At 36.4% G+C, this 13,220-nt stretch overlaps 1 protein-coding gene across 2 annotated transcripts in view; it reads left to right on the forward strand.

The window, feature by feature from the left end:
- Positions 1 to 13,220, forward strand: part of adamts6 (ADAM metallopeptidase with thrombospondin type 1 motif, 6) — a 101,173-nt gene that overhangs the window by 56,024 nt on the left and 31,929 nt on the right. For both annotated transcript variants that reach the window (XM_051120275.1, XM_051120276.1), the window contains exons 14-17: positions 2,220 to 2,283; positions 5,852 to 5,954; positions 8,136 to 8,269; positions 11,395 to 11,518. In XM_051120275.1, the coding sequence (XP_050976232.1) occupies positions 2,220 to 2,283; positions 5,852 to 5,954; positions 8,136 to 8,269; positions 11,395 to 11,518 (425 nt within the window). The remainder of the gene's footprint in view (positions 1 to 2,219; positions 2,284 to 5,851; positions 5,955 to 8,135; positions 8,270 to 11,394; positions 11,519 to 13,220) is intronic.

Genomic DNA, 13,220 nt, shown 5'->3' on the forward strand with positions numbered 1-13,220 from the left:
ACCTGAACAGACACTGGAGATCTGGAGCTCTCTGTCAAACAAACACAAATGGAAACGGCTTTTCATATTTGCTTGTGGCGTGAGGAGTTTTCTGAATGCCCATTTATGGAACTGAAGTCAATCTTGATAGAACACGTGGATACTCAAGGGGCTTATTAGGGGCCCGGTTATTAATTATGGGGATTATTGTTTATAGAATTGGAAATCACTGGCCTAAGGGGCATCTTGCTCTCAAACAATGGAACTCCATGTAAGGCTGAAATGAACTACACCTTAGTTTTAGCCTGATATATCAGTGATTTTGGCTGAAAGATCTTCTTAGTACATCCTTGCGTTCCTACTGGCTTAGAGTGGAATTGCATATATAAATATAGCTGCAAGTGAGATTAACAAGCTCTGGAAAAACAACTGACTGTGGGAGCAAGCATTTAAGTGAGTAAATATAATAGGACTAATTCAAAGTCTGCTTTGAGTGCCACACTTCCACCTACCAGCTAGTGGCGCTATGACCATGAGCTGAACAAACTGACATGGGATGAACAAACTTACAACCCCAGTGTCACCTAAATCAGAAAGTCCACTTACAAGATAAAGAAATTATGTTTTTTGAGGAAAACATTTCAGGATTTCTCTCAATATAATGAACTTCTATGGTGCCCCCGAGTTTGAACTTCCAAAATGCATTTTAAATGCAGCTTCAAAGGGCTCTAAATGATCCCAGCCGAGGAAGAAGTGTCTGATCTAGTGAAACGATTGGTTATTTTATAAAAAAAAATACAATTTATGTACTTTTTAACCTCAAACGCTTGTCTTGTCTAGCTCTGCGTGAACTTTGTGTTCCGGTTCAGTACAGTTCGGGTACGTCGAAAAAACTCCCAACTTCAAACTTTTCTCCTCCAACTTCAAAATCATCCTACATCACTGTTTTACCTTTTTTTGCATGTTCACTTTGTAAACACTGGGTCAGTACTTCTGTGGCGATGTAGGACAATTTTGAAGTTGGAGGAGAAAATGAGATGGGAGTTCACACAGAGCTAGACAAGACGAGCGTTGGAGGTTAAAAAGTATATGAATTGTACATTTTTTAAAGAAAATAACCGATCACTAGATCTCCGGCTGGGATCGTTTAGAGCCCTTTGAAGCTGCATTTAAACTGCATTTTGGAAGTTCAAACTCGGGGGCACTATAGAATTCCATTATATGGAGAAAAATCCTGAAATGTTTTTCTCAAAAAACATAATTTCTTTAATCAATTTAATTTATTTATTGTCAAACAAATGTATCAATGTACTGCTAAAGTGTGATTTTAATTTGTTCAAATCAGCTTATTTCCCTGGAAACTTATTTTCACCACAGAAGTTAATTATGACTTTTTATTTATTTATTAGAATTGCACAATATTCAGAAAAAAAAAGTTCTGTTAAAAAGTAAGAATTGCAAGATATTATTCATTAGTTGCACAATGCTCACAATTTTTTTACCTCAGTTTTTTTTAATTAAAAACTTTTTTTAGTAATTACAAGAGGTAAAAAGATCATGAAAAAACCATTAAAGTTTTTACACATGAGCCAATTCAGTCAGAATGTCTTTCATTTATTTTAATTATTAATTTACTTTTATTACTCATTCCCTAGTATTTTTTTTATTTTTATGTAAATATATATTTGGTGAGCACAGTTGGTTTCTTTTATCACAAAGAGTAAACTACATCAAAAAATTCTGAAACAGCCATAAAAATATTGTAGAATTGCAAGATTTTGCAAATGCGAGTTAATATATCACGGCTTTTATCTCGCCATTCCAACTTTTTTCTTAGAATTGCTAGAAAAATGTGAGATTTAAATTTAGAGTTGCATGAAAAATTTCAGAATTGTGAGAACTGGCACATAAAGAAGAATTTTAATGTTGAAAAAATGGACACACATGACCTTTAAGATGATCAGTCCAGATCTCAAACTTGGCTATAGTTGTGTGATCCGATGACCTGATCTGATCTTTTACACACTAAGCTTCTGCCTACGACCTGGAAGTATGTGTTTGCGTGTATGTCAGGCATGTTGTGATTGAGCTTACTAGACCATTTTCCCTCCTCTGCTAAAGCAAATGCGGTACAGATGCTGTCTAGTGTTGACTGGAGTGGCGTGTTGATGCATTTTTACTTAGATTCTCTGTCTCTCATGATGGTACCTCATGAGTCTTTTTTATTCTTTCTCTTTCAGGCCGACAGGTGGAGGGAAGTACTGTCTCGGAGAGAGGAAGCGCTACAGATCGTGTAACACTGACGTGAGTTACATCTCTTAGTTTTGCTTTGTCAGGCCGCAGAATCATTATGATTGATTGTTGACTTTAACATTTAAAAGCACCCAGTGTTGTTTATATTTTTTGTACCGTTTTCTATACAATATCTATAAAACAGTTATTTTAAATGTATTTTAAAATAATTTACTCCAGTCTTCAGTGTCACATGTCTTCCTTTTCGAAGAAAATACGTCACCACAGGACATTATGGGGTCTTTAAGGTGAAAACTGAGCTTGTTAGGCAGCCTTTCTACCACAAATATTAAAAATAACAGTTAAGCACAAGCAGCAAATGTGTACTTTGGAAAACAAACAGCACTCCCAAGCACTGAAAATGAATGTGTGCTGTCCAACACAAACGTGTTGTGGATATGGACTATTGGTGACATCCGATCAGATTCTGGGGGCTTTCGACAGCAGCTCAGCGATGGTTCGGCGCTTATAAAACAATGAGCCCATTACAGATATAATGTAATTAGTTCTTTGACCTCCTAAAATCCAAATGAAGCTTTTGAAGGGGACAACCACTTTCTAGCATGTTTATGTGCAGCATTCCATTGTCTGGATTTATTATGGCTGTGGTTTTGAAATTATTAAGTCACTGAGGATACGGCCCCCCTGTGGCTCTGGTTCCAGCCACGGCCATTGTTCAGTACCAAGCAAAGGTCTGCTATCATTTGTTCTACTTCTCAAAACAATGAGCTAATCCGCACGCCTTCGCTCACTGCTGACTCCATGATCCGCCAGTTTACATGGTGACTAGGGTTAATAACAATGCTGTGATGGAAAGAGGCCAAGTCGAGTCGCATATTAAATTTAATTTGATTTAGAGGAATAATGTTTAAATAACATTGAGAGTTCATTACACAATGCACATCATTTTTTACGTCAATTTTTCAGAGAAGAGATTTTTTTTTAATTATAAGAGGCAAAAAGACATGAAAAATAATCATTTGTATTCACAAATGAGCCAATTCAGTCAGATTATTATTCTTTTACTTTTATTACCTATTCTCTAGCAAGTTTTTCTAGGTTCTTTAAAGAACCTTGTCATCCAAGATGTTTGTGTCTTTCTTTCTTCGGTTTCTCTATAAGAAATTATGTTTCTTGAGGAAAAAAAAAATCAGGAATCTCCATATAGTGGACTTCAATGGTGCCCCTGAGTTTGAACGTCCAAAATGCAGTTTAAATGCAGTTTAAAATGGCTCTAAATAATCCCAGCCGAGGAAGAAGGGTCTTATCTAGCAAAACGATCAGTCATTTTCAAAACAAATTGACAATTTATATACTTCTTAACCTCAAACACTCGTCTTGTCTAAGCCTGCATGAACTCCGGTTCAATACCGTCAATACAGTTAGGGTATGTCGAAAAACTCCCATCTCGTTTTCTTCCTAAACTTCAAAATCATCCTACATCACTGCAGAAGTACCGACCCAGTGTTTATAAAGTGAACATGCAAAGAAGATCAAAGGCCCTTTACAAAAAAAATGTAAAACAACGATGTAGGATGATTTTGATGTTGAAGAAGAAAATGAGACGGGAGTTTTTTAACATACCCTAACTGTACTGACCCGGATTACACAGACTACGCATGCGCATCACAGAGCTAGACAAGACGAGCTTTTGAGGTTAAAAAGTATATAAATTGTCAATATTTTTTGAAAATGACAGATCGTTTCACTAGATAAGACCCTTCTTCCTCGGCTGGGATCGTTTAGAGTCATTTGAAGCTGCATTTAAACTACATTTTGGAAGTTCAAACTTGGGGGCACCATTGAAGTCCACTATATGAAGAAAGATCCTGAAATGTTTTCCTCAAGAAACATAATTTCTTATCGACTGAAAAAAGAAAGAATTAAACATCTTAGTTGATAAGGGGGTATATAAATTATCTGTTAATTTTTGTTCTGGAAGTGGACTTTTCCTTTAGATAAAATGTAAATATAGATTTTGATTTATAATTTTACAAGTTTTTACAGATTTAACCTTTAAAGAAAGAAAAAAAATGAAATAAAAAATAATATACTTTATTTAATAAAATAAATAAATATGTATTTTATTTTCTTACATTTTATTTACTAAAATATTATATATAATATAAAATTTTGTTAAAGTAAAAAAATATATATTATACGTCTGCCATGAAAATATTGTTCATTAAAACCTGTGAGAGACGTCATGCAGAAGACAATGAGAGGTTCGAAGGAGTTGAGTAGTTGAGAATGGAGTAGAGGTACAGCGGTCAACCATATCAAGAGCTCTGCACAATATCGACCTGTGGGACTGTGGTACAAAACTAGCCATTACTAAAAATGAACCTTGTGCAACCTTGTCTGGAGTTTGCCAGAGAGTGTTGTATCAACCAGTGGAGAAAAAGATCATGTGGTGAAATGAGACCAGCAGAGCTTTTTAGCCAAAATTAAATGGAAAATGTCTGGCTCTGGTGCCCAAATAACACTGGCCACCTCAAAAAACCTCTACACTCTTAAAAAAAGTCTCTTAATTGGCATCTATTGTTCTACGAAGAACATCCATGGAATCTTTGAATTCTACATGAAGTTCTTTATAGTGGAGAAGGTTCTTTAGAGTATTAAAAAATGGTTATTTTTTAAAGAACTGTTCACTCACAAGTTCTTTGGGGAACCCAAAATGATTCCTCTACTGCATTGCTTTGAAAACACCCTTTATTTTTAAAAGTGTGTATAGTGAGGTCATGCTATGGGAGTTTTCATTAAAAAGTGGCAGTAGGAAACGTGTGACACTATTTAAAGGATTAGTTCACTTCTTAATTCACATTTCTTTATGATTCTTTATAACTTACTCACCCCTGTGTCATCCAAGATGTTAATGTCCTTCTTTCTTCAGTCAAAAAGAAATTAAGGTTTTTGAGGAAAATATTCCAGGATTTTTCTCCAATGGGACTTCAGTTGGGATCAACAGGTTGAAGGTCCAATTTGCAGTTTTAATACAGCTTCAAAAGACTCTACATGATCCCAGCCGAGGAATAAGGGTCTTATCTAGCAAAACAGTTGGTTGTTTTCTAAAAAAAAACAAAAAAACAAATGCTCATCTTGCACTAGCTCTGTGATGCACATGCGTGTCTTAACACATTATGTAATCACGTTGGAAAGGTCATGCTTGGTTAGTTCTTCATCTGTTTTTTGGTTCAAACAGGTAGAGTAGGGCAAAAAAAACCCATCTCATTTTCTCCTCCAACTTTAAAATCATCCGACATCATTGTTTTACCTTTTTTGTAAAAGGCATTTGACTTTCTGTGCATGTTCACTTTGTAAACACTGGGTTGGTACTTCCACCTACAGCACGTGTGACCTTTCCAACATGTGAATTCAAGCTAGTGCAAGACGAGCATTTGTGGTTAAAAAGTATGCTGCTGAAGAAAGAAAGACATGAACATCTTGGATGACATTGATCAGTGAGGGGTAAAATGAAAGTTTTATAAATACTCCATAAGATATAGTAAAAATGAGAGTAGCATCTGAATGCATTTTTAACGGTTCATTCACCGCCAGTTATTTTATTGTTCGATCGCAGGCTTGTCCAGCAGGATCATGTGACTTTAGGGAGAAGCAGTGTGCCGATTTCGACAGCATGCCTTTCCGTGGGAAGTACTACAACTGGAAGCCGTACACTGGAGGTAGGTTCCCATCCCAAAAGCAGAGCAATGGGCTACAGAGGGAGCCGCTCTCTCCCATAGCCCTCCCAAAGTCTGGGCTTCAGTGACAGTATACATACTGGCTTGCTTTGTGTACCCTGCTAACACCAACACTGTGGAAGTCTCTTTGATGGGCTGAAAATTCTTCAGATTCCAGCTAGAACACCATGTAGTGCTAGTGCTAGTGTGTGTGTGTGTGTGTGTGTGTTTGACTGTGTATGTACACAGGTTTCTCAGAGAGGTCAGATCTGCAAATTAAAGTGTGACAATTAGGCCTGTCAATATAATGCAATAGTCCACCCAAAAATGACAATTCTGTCATCATTTGCTCACTGGCATGTCATTCCAAACCTGACTTTCTTCTGTGGAGCATAAAATCAGTTATTTAGAAAAAATGTTTCCTTTTTTTTTTTTTTTGGCAAAATATAACACGAATATTCAGTGGAGTCTAATGATGTTTTGGACACCACTGACTTGACTGTATGGGACAAAAACAGAAAAGAAGAAAGAAAGAAACTCAAAAGGAAAAAAGAACATCATACAGGTTTGTGTGTATGATCGCTTAGATTTATTGCAACTAATTACTAGTAAAATAGTAAATAAAAATAAATATAAAAAATAATTTCACACAAGCAAGATTGTCTTTTTTTTATAAAATGTAATATTATATGTGACTCTGGACCTCAAGACGAGTCATAAGTGTCAGTTTTTCGAAATTGAGATTTATACATCATCTGAAAGCTGAATAAATAAGATGTATGGTTTGTTAGAATAAGACAATATTTGGCTGAGATACAGCTATTTGAAAATCAGGAATCTGAGGGTGCAAAAAAATCCAAATACTGAGAAAATCGCCTTTAAAGTTGTCCAAATGAAGTTCTTAGTAATGCATATTACCAATAAACGTTTTGATTATTTACCTGTATATTTATATGTATATAATAATACTATATGTGTGTGTGTACTTTAAGGTACTAATATGTACCTATTAGGGGTAAAAAAAGGTACAAAGATGTCCTTGTGTGAACGATCACCTACATTTATTGCAACTAATTATTAGTTAAATAGTAAATAATAGTAAATATAAAAAACGCAAGCTAGCAACAGCATGATTAATTATTGAAATATTTACTTGTGTATTTATATGTATATACTTGGATGTAGGCGTATGTATAATATTTATAATAACAATAATAATACTATATATTCATATACATAGTAATAGTAAGTAAAAAATAAATAAAACACGCAATAAATGGACAACTTTTTTTGCAAACTGTTCATTTAATGCTTTTTCGTCTTGTAACATTTACAAATGATCTTCTTTAGGGAGCTTTTCTCAGAAAATAATTGTGATTTGTTTAATTTATCGGCATATAATTTAATTAAATTAATATTAGAGCAAATCAAACACTACCACCACCTTTGACCCCTTTGTGGTTTCATTGAGTCTTTCTCTGATGCATTTTCAGAGTGCAGCAGGAAACCCTGAGGGAAGGGTGCATTTCTTGTTTACAACAGAATGGCCCGAACCCAATAAACAAAGAAAAACTGCAAGAGATCGAGAGGCATTTCCAAAACATTCTGACAGGAAGTTCACAGTCGACTCAATCGTCTCCTTATCTCGCTGCCCTGTAATAAGCATTATCATTACCAATTGTTTGGCTCTTAAAACTCATTTTGGAGGTGAACTCCGCTTGTAAAGTCTGCGATAACCTTTGTCGATGTCTCCATGATTTTTGTTGGCAGCTCTGTTAATCTCTCCCCGTGTCTTTGCAGTAATGATGTCAGGCAAAACGTTCAGATTCCACTATGAGTAATGCCTCTCTTGTGCTCGAGTGCTTTGACTGGATTGTTAATATCAACAAAGGCATAAAAGAAAACCGTGGGCCCCGTCTGAGAGCCCTGGCTCGAGACAGTTGCAAGGAAAGCAGTCTGCGAATCACTTATCAATGCACTGGTGAGGCGAGAGATTGACTCTGTTATTCCGTATAGATTTTCAGTTTATCGTATGACATAAATCGTGGCCGCCTCTTTGACACTGCTGGGCCGTGAAGGAGTTCTTGAGGACCTTGGGACCCATCAATAACCTGATAAAAGGTCCCACTGGTGTTCGAGAGAGTGACATCAGCTGTTTGACGATAAACTCACTGTGTTTCTCAGGTGGAGTGAAACCGTGTGCGTTGAACTGTCTGGCTGAGGGTTACAACTTCTACACCGAGCGTTCGCCCGCTGTCATCGACGGCACGCGCTGCCAGGCCGACTCGCTGGACATATGCATCAACGGAGAGTGCAAGGTCAGTCTACATCCCTAATCCCAAAACCATTTTTTACAGAGAATTTACTGTATGAGAAGCACCATGTCATGGGATCATAAAATCCCAAATGCATCCTAGTACTTCAACCCACTAAAAAGACAAGTGAGGTAGGGCCTTCAATAGTATTGGGACATGAATTACATCTTGGTATCTTACACACCCTTGTTATTTGCTGTTTGGCATGTTAGCATTAGTATCTAGCTGAAGTTCTTGTGGCAAGAGTGGTGGCAATCTCTTCTCTCATGCAGGGATTGTGGGTAAAACATGCAAGAATGCATGCTTCTAAAATCTGCCACATTATCCAGGCCTCCATTTGTATACTTTTTTCAACACCCTAATGTTGAGTTCATAATGGAGTACCAGCATACTCCATAATGTGTAGTATATACTACTGTAAATATTACTATTTAAAGGGGTCATCGGATGCTAAGTTCACTTTTACATGCTGTTTGAACATTAATGTGTGTTGGCAGTGTATGTACAAATCTACCCTATAATGATAAAAATCCATGCAGTGGTTTTTAATTAATCTGTAAAAATAATATCCCCTTTTTCAAATCGAGCCATTCTCAGATGCCTGTCGTTGTGGCGTCACACCCACAGAGGCCGCTCGCACGATAGTTGATTGACATGAGTGTCTTACCTCAGATCAGTTGTAACAGTCCAACCTCCATGTTTTGATGCCGGAGCAGGGATGTAAGTTGGAAAATAATTGAGTGATTGAGGTGTTGTGTTGCTGGATGTAATAATGAAAGTAGTGGTCGTCATTTACTCGCAACATCTGAGCTGCTGAAGATGCAGTGGATTATGTTTGTTTGTGATCTACATATATCCATCTATGTTCGTGTGTATCATTCATGATCCAGCTTCACTTACAGCAGAAGTGAGTATAAGGGTTTTTTTTTATAAATCTTTGCGATCACCTTTCCTAATAATGTGCTAGATAGCAAGTTTAGCGGCTAAATGCAGCTAAATGTGGCTAAAGTATACAGGCTCGTCACTCCACAGAGAGAAAAGAGGGGTGGGACGAGCAGAGCTCATTTCCATTTAAAGCATCCCCGACCAGAATGAGATGATTTTTGCAGAGCTGATTTTGACAAGGTAAAAAGGGTGTTGTTTTACACTACCATTGAGAATTTTTAACCGAAGTATATTATAGACTTTTCATTAAGACCTTAAAGAATCATATCAACTTGTGGAAAATGGGCATCCGATGACCCCTGTAAAAGGTCCAGTATGTAATATTCACACCTAGTGGCTGAAATAGGAACGCTCACACGGTTTGTCAGATTGAGGACATGCAACAGGAACGAGCGTAGCTAATAATGGAAGTTATGAGTTATCAAGTCGTCTGGTTTAAAACATCTGCCAAATGCATAAATGTAAAATTGTGTGGTTTGTTTGTACTATATTTCATAGATTTCTGTTTTTATGTGGCCCTTGTGGTCTAAAATGTTGAATTATCTTTGTTTATCAGACACTAATGGCCTCAGACGGACAGTCTACAAAATGTAGCCAATCACAAACACAGAACAATGAAATCTAAATAAAGGCTGGTGTCGAAGGGGCTGAACCTCTTATCAGGACAGTACAGTTTGGAATCGAATTGTGTTTTCCCAAGTTAGTTAGAAAAGCGGGTGAGCCGCTGGAGTGTGATATTTAATTCACTTACAATATCATTTGTATAACAAACCAAATTGACGTAATAGTGCAACACATTGTTTATTTTAGGGTTAAAATGGATTTTGAAATCTGTAGAAAAGATTTTGTCTGTAGTTTGGTATTTGTTAGTCTCACACATTGTTGTCCACATCCTTGATTTATGCGGTTTAAGATACTATTTTAATTGATCCCCAAGGTTTCCTCTTTGATCTGATTTGGAGCGATGAAATGCACACAATGTTCTTTTATACTCAGCGGAATCAATCTGTGCTGCGCCCAACAACCTCTCATTGCATTTTGGATGAGACCCTTATGGTTTAATAATAATGTAAGTAAAGGCATGCACAAGAGTTGCACAGGGAATATCCAAAACAAAATAAAACTGTAATCAATCTTATGTCTAGTCCAGTGATTTGCAGCTGGTCAGTCAAAACCCAAAAATGGGTCACCTGTCTTTTCTGAGCAGGGATAAAACAATGTTAAATTCAATTCATAAAATGCAGCTAACCATATAATCGTGCATGAATGGGGAAAAAATTATGTAGGATTTACTGTACTTTGTCCCAGAAATTGCTACTAAATTTCACAAATAATTACCAAAAAAACTAATATTTAAGCAACTAATGCAACAAATGAATTAAGGCCTAACAACATTATAAGGTGCAATGTGAAAAATGTGAAAAATGTATTTAATTCATAGTTTAAAAAGACATATTGATATTGCTGACATTTAATGGTCTTAAATGACCATTTTTTAAATTCACTTTATATATATATATATATATATATATATACATATATAATATTGGCAGTTAACCAATATGGTAGGAATTTAGCGTGTATTGCCATTTTTGTACATCAAAGGTTGTGTGCCCAGTCAGACTCAATGGTATTTTGGCACAAATTCACCTGTAATTTGGTAGAAGCCAGTCAAGTTAGACAAATGCCAACATGGACAGGTTGCGTGACATGCCCTCATGAACAAAACCATGCAAGATGAAAGAAAATTTGACACAACATGAATAAACCTGGTTTGTGCTGACCACAATGTGTTTTGTGTGGTGAATTATTGGCTGCCAAGAGCATAAAACCAACAAAATTCAATTGACATTTAGAAACAAAACACTAGAAATATAAATAGTGTTACTCATGCTTCTGCTATTGTTTATGCACTTACAAAAATGTCAATTTTCATAATCAGCCTGTCATATCAACGAATTTCACTGTTTGATTTAAAGGACATTTTTATTTAATTTTGTAGAATGCTGTAAATAATTTTGTTACTATGTTGGTGTCCAGTGTAAAATCACGCCCCTGAAGCAAAACCAGAGCCATTCATCTTTTCATGTCACATTCTGACTTAATACAGCTGTGTGAATGATCTGAGAATGCCTAGACCGTGTTCCCCTGCACTGAAACACTCTGCCTCTGTGTCTTTCCAGCATGTTGGCTGTGATAACATCCTGGGCTCGGATGCCAAAGAGGACAGATGCCGTGTGTGTGGTGGGGACGGCAGTACGTGTGAGGTCACTGAAGGACTGTTCAACGATTCGCTGCCCAGAGGAGGTCAGGAGGTCACTGATTATACACTCATCGTAAATAACACATATTCAATATCTTACCATTTCACCATCTTGTATGAACTATTACGCATTGCCATGGGAATGTGTTGGAAAATCTACTAGGTGTATCGAGTTGGTGTAGCACAAATATTGAAAGGTTTAATCAAAGGTTGCATTGAACCATGAACTGGAGAGTTACTAAAGGCCCCCATATACTTAATGTGAAAGCGAAGAACAAAACGGTGTGACAAAACACAACAGACATTCTGACACATTCATTTGGAGTTTGTTTTGAGACTTCAAAAAAGCTTGCCAAAGCAAACTTTCTGGAGGATTCACTCCGGCTGGTAAACATGTTTGAACTACCGTTGGTGCATAGCGATTACGCAATAGCTGGTTGTGATCCGCCTTGATGTGGAACTCTACTCAGGATTTCTAAATTGCCTAAAATGTCCAGATTTTTGGCTTTATTTTCCTATTGACATTGCTATGACCATTTTCTATAGATCCTACTTTCTTGCATGCCACAATTGGTCGATTATGTGCAGTGCCTGCACGCTTTTGGTCAGATTGCTTTTTTTAAGCAAGCATGAAAACAATTGAAAAACAAAACCGTAATTTCCAAATCACGACCAATTCGTGTCTGGACAAAAAGGAGCTATGCTCACCCTACTCTAAAGCAATTTATTGTATAAAGTGTTATATTGATAAATGTGTTGTGACTTGGTGCAAACATCCACATTGCTACGATCGAATGCTTTCTTAACAGCTGTTTTCTCACCATTGTGTTTTTTGTTGTTTATTTTGTTACTGAGAACAAAGTGCACAGCACCTAGATGGCAGATAGCACATCCTGTTTGCAAAACATAACTTTTGGGTTTTTTTGTTATTAAAGCAAGCCCGGTCCAGGTGTCAAAAAGGAACACAAAAGTAATGTAATGCATTATTTGTCAGAAAGAGCAACTGAGTAATGCCATTTGTTAATTTTTTATGGAGTAACACAATACTGTAATGCATTACTTACTTAGTAACTTTCCCCAATTCTGGCGGCGCATATTTACATATTTTGGCATCGGTGTATTCACTAGGGCTGCCCTCGACTAAAGATTTTTCTGTTCGACTAGCAGTAGTTCATTTTAAGCATTAGTCGATTAATAGTCGCATGTTTATTAATAAACCATATAAGTCATAATAATGGACCTTTAATAGCCTACATAGCCTAATAAGCACTCAAGCCCCAGCAGATATAATATTTACGAAAGTGTCAGGGAAAAAAACCAAGGAGACTGCAATAACATTTTGAAAATTTGATAAATTAGCGCTTGCTTTGTTTTCGGCTTAAGAGATGAAGTCGGCAACACTGACTCATCATCACGGTAGTGATGACCTGTATGCATGTTTCATACGAATTACATAATTTGAGAATATTTATTTTCTGTTTGAATTGGTTCATTTAAAAGTACACATTTTACTCTCTATAGGTATTTTTCATGTCTGTAAGGCATATACATAGATTTTCTCTTAATTTTACAGAGACCTAGATGGCAGAAAGCACATCCTGTTTGCTTTAATTATTTTACAAAAGCGCAACATTTTGTTGTTATTCCGAGTGCACACAAATAAACGTAGAGCCTTTACAAATTCAAAGATGTACTACTTTTATCTGTATGACCAAAAATGACGGAGTATTTTAAGAGCAAGTGACT

This window comes from Labeo rohita, chromosome 10 (assembly GCF_022985175.1).
Source record: "Labeo rohita strain BAU-BD-2019 chromosome 10, IGBB_LRoh.1.0, whole genome shotgun sequence".
NCBI lineage: Eukaryota > Metazoa > Chordata > Actinopteri > Cypriniformes > Cyprinidae > Labeo > Labeo rohita.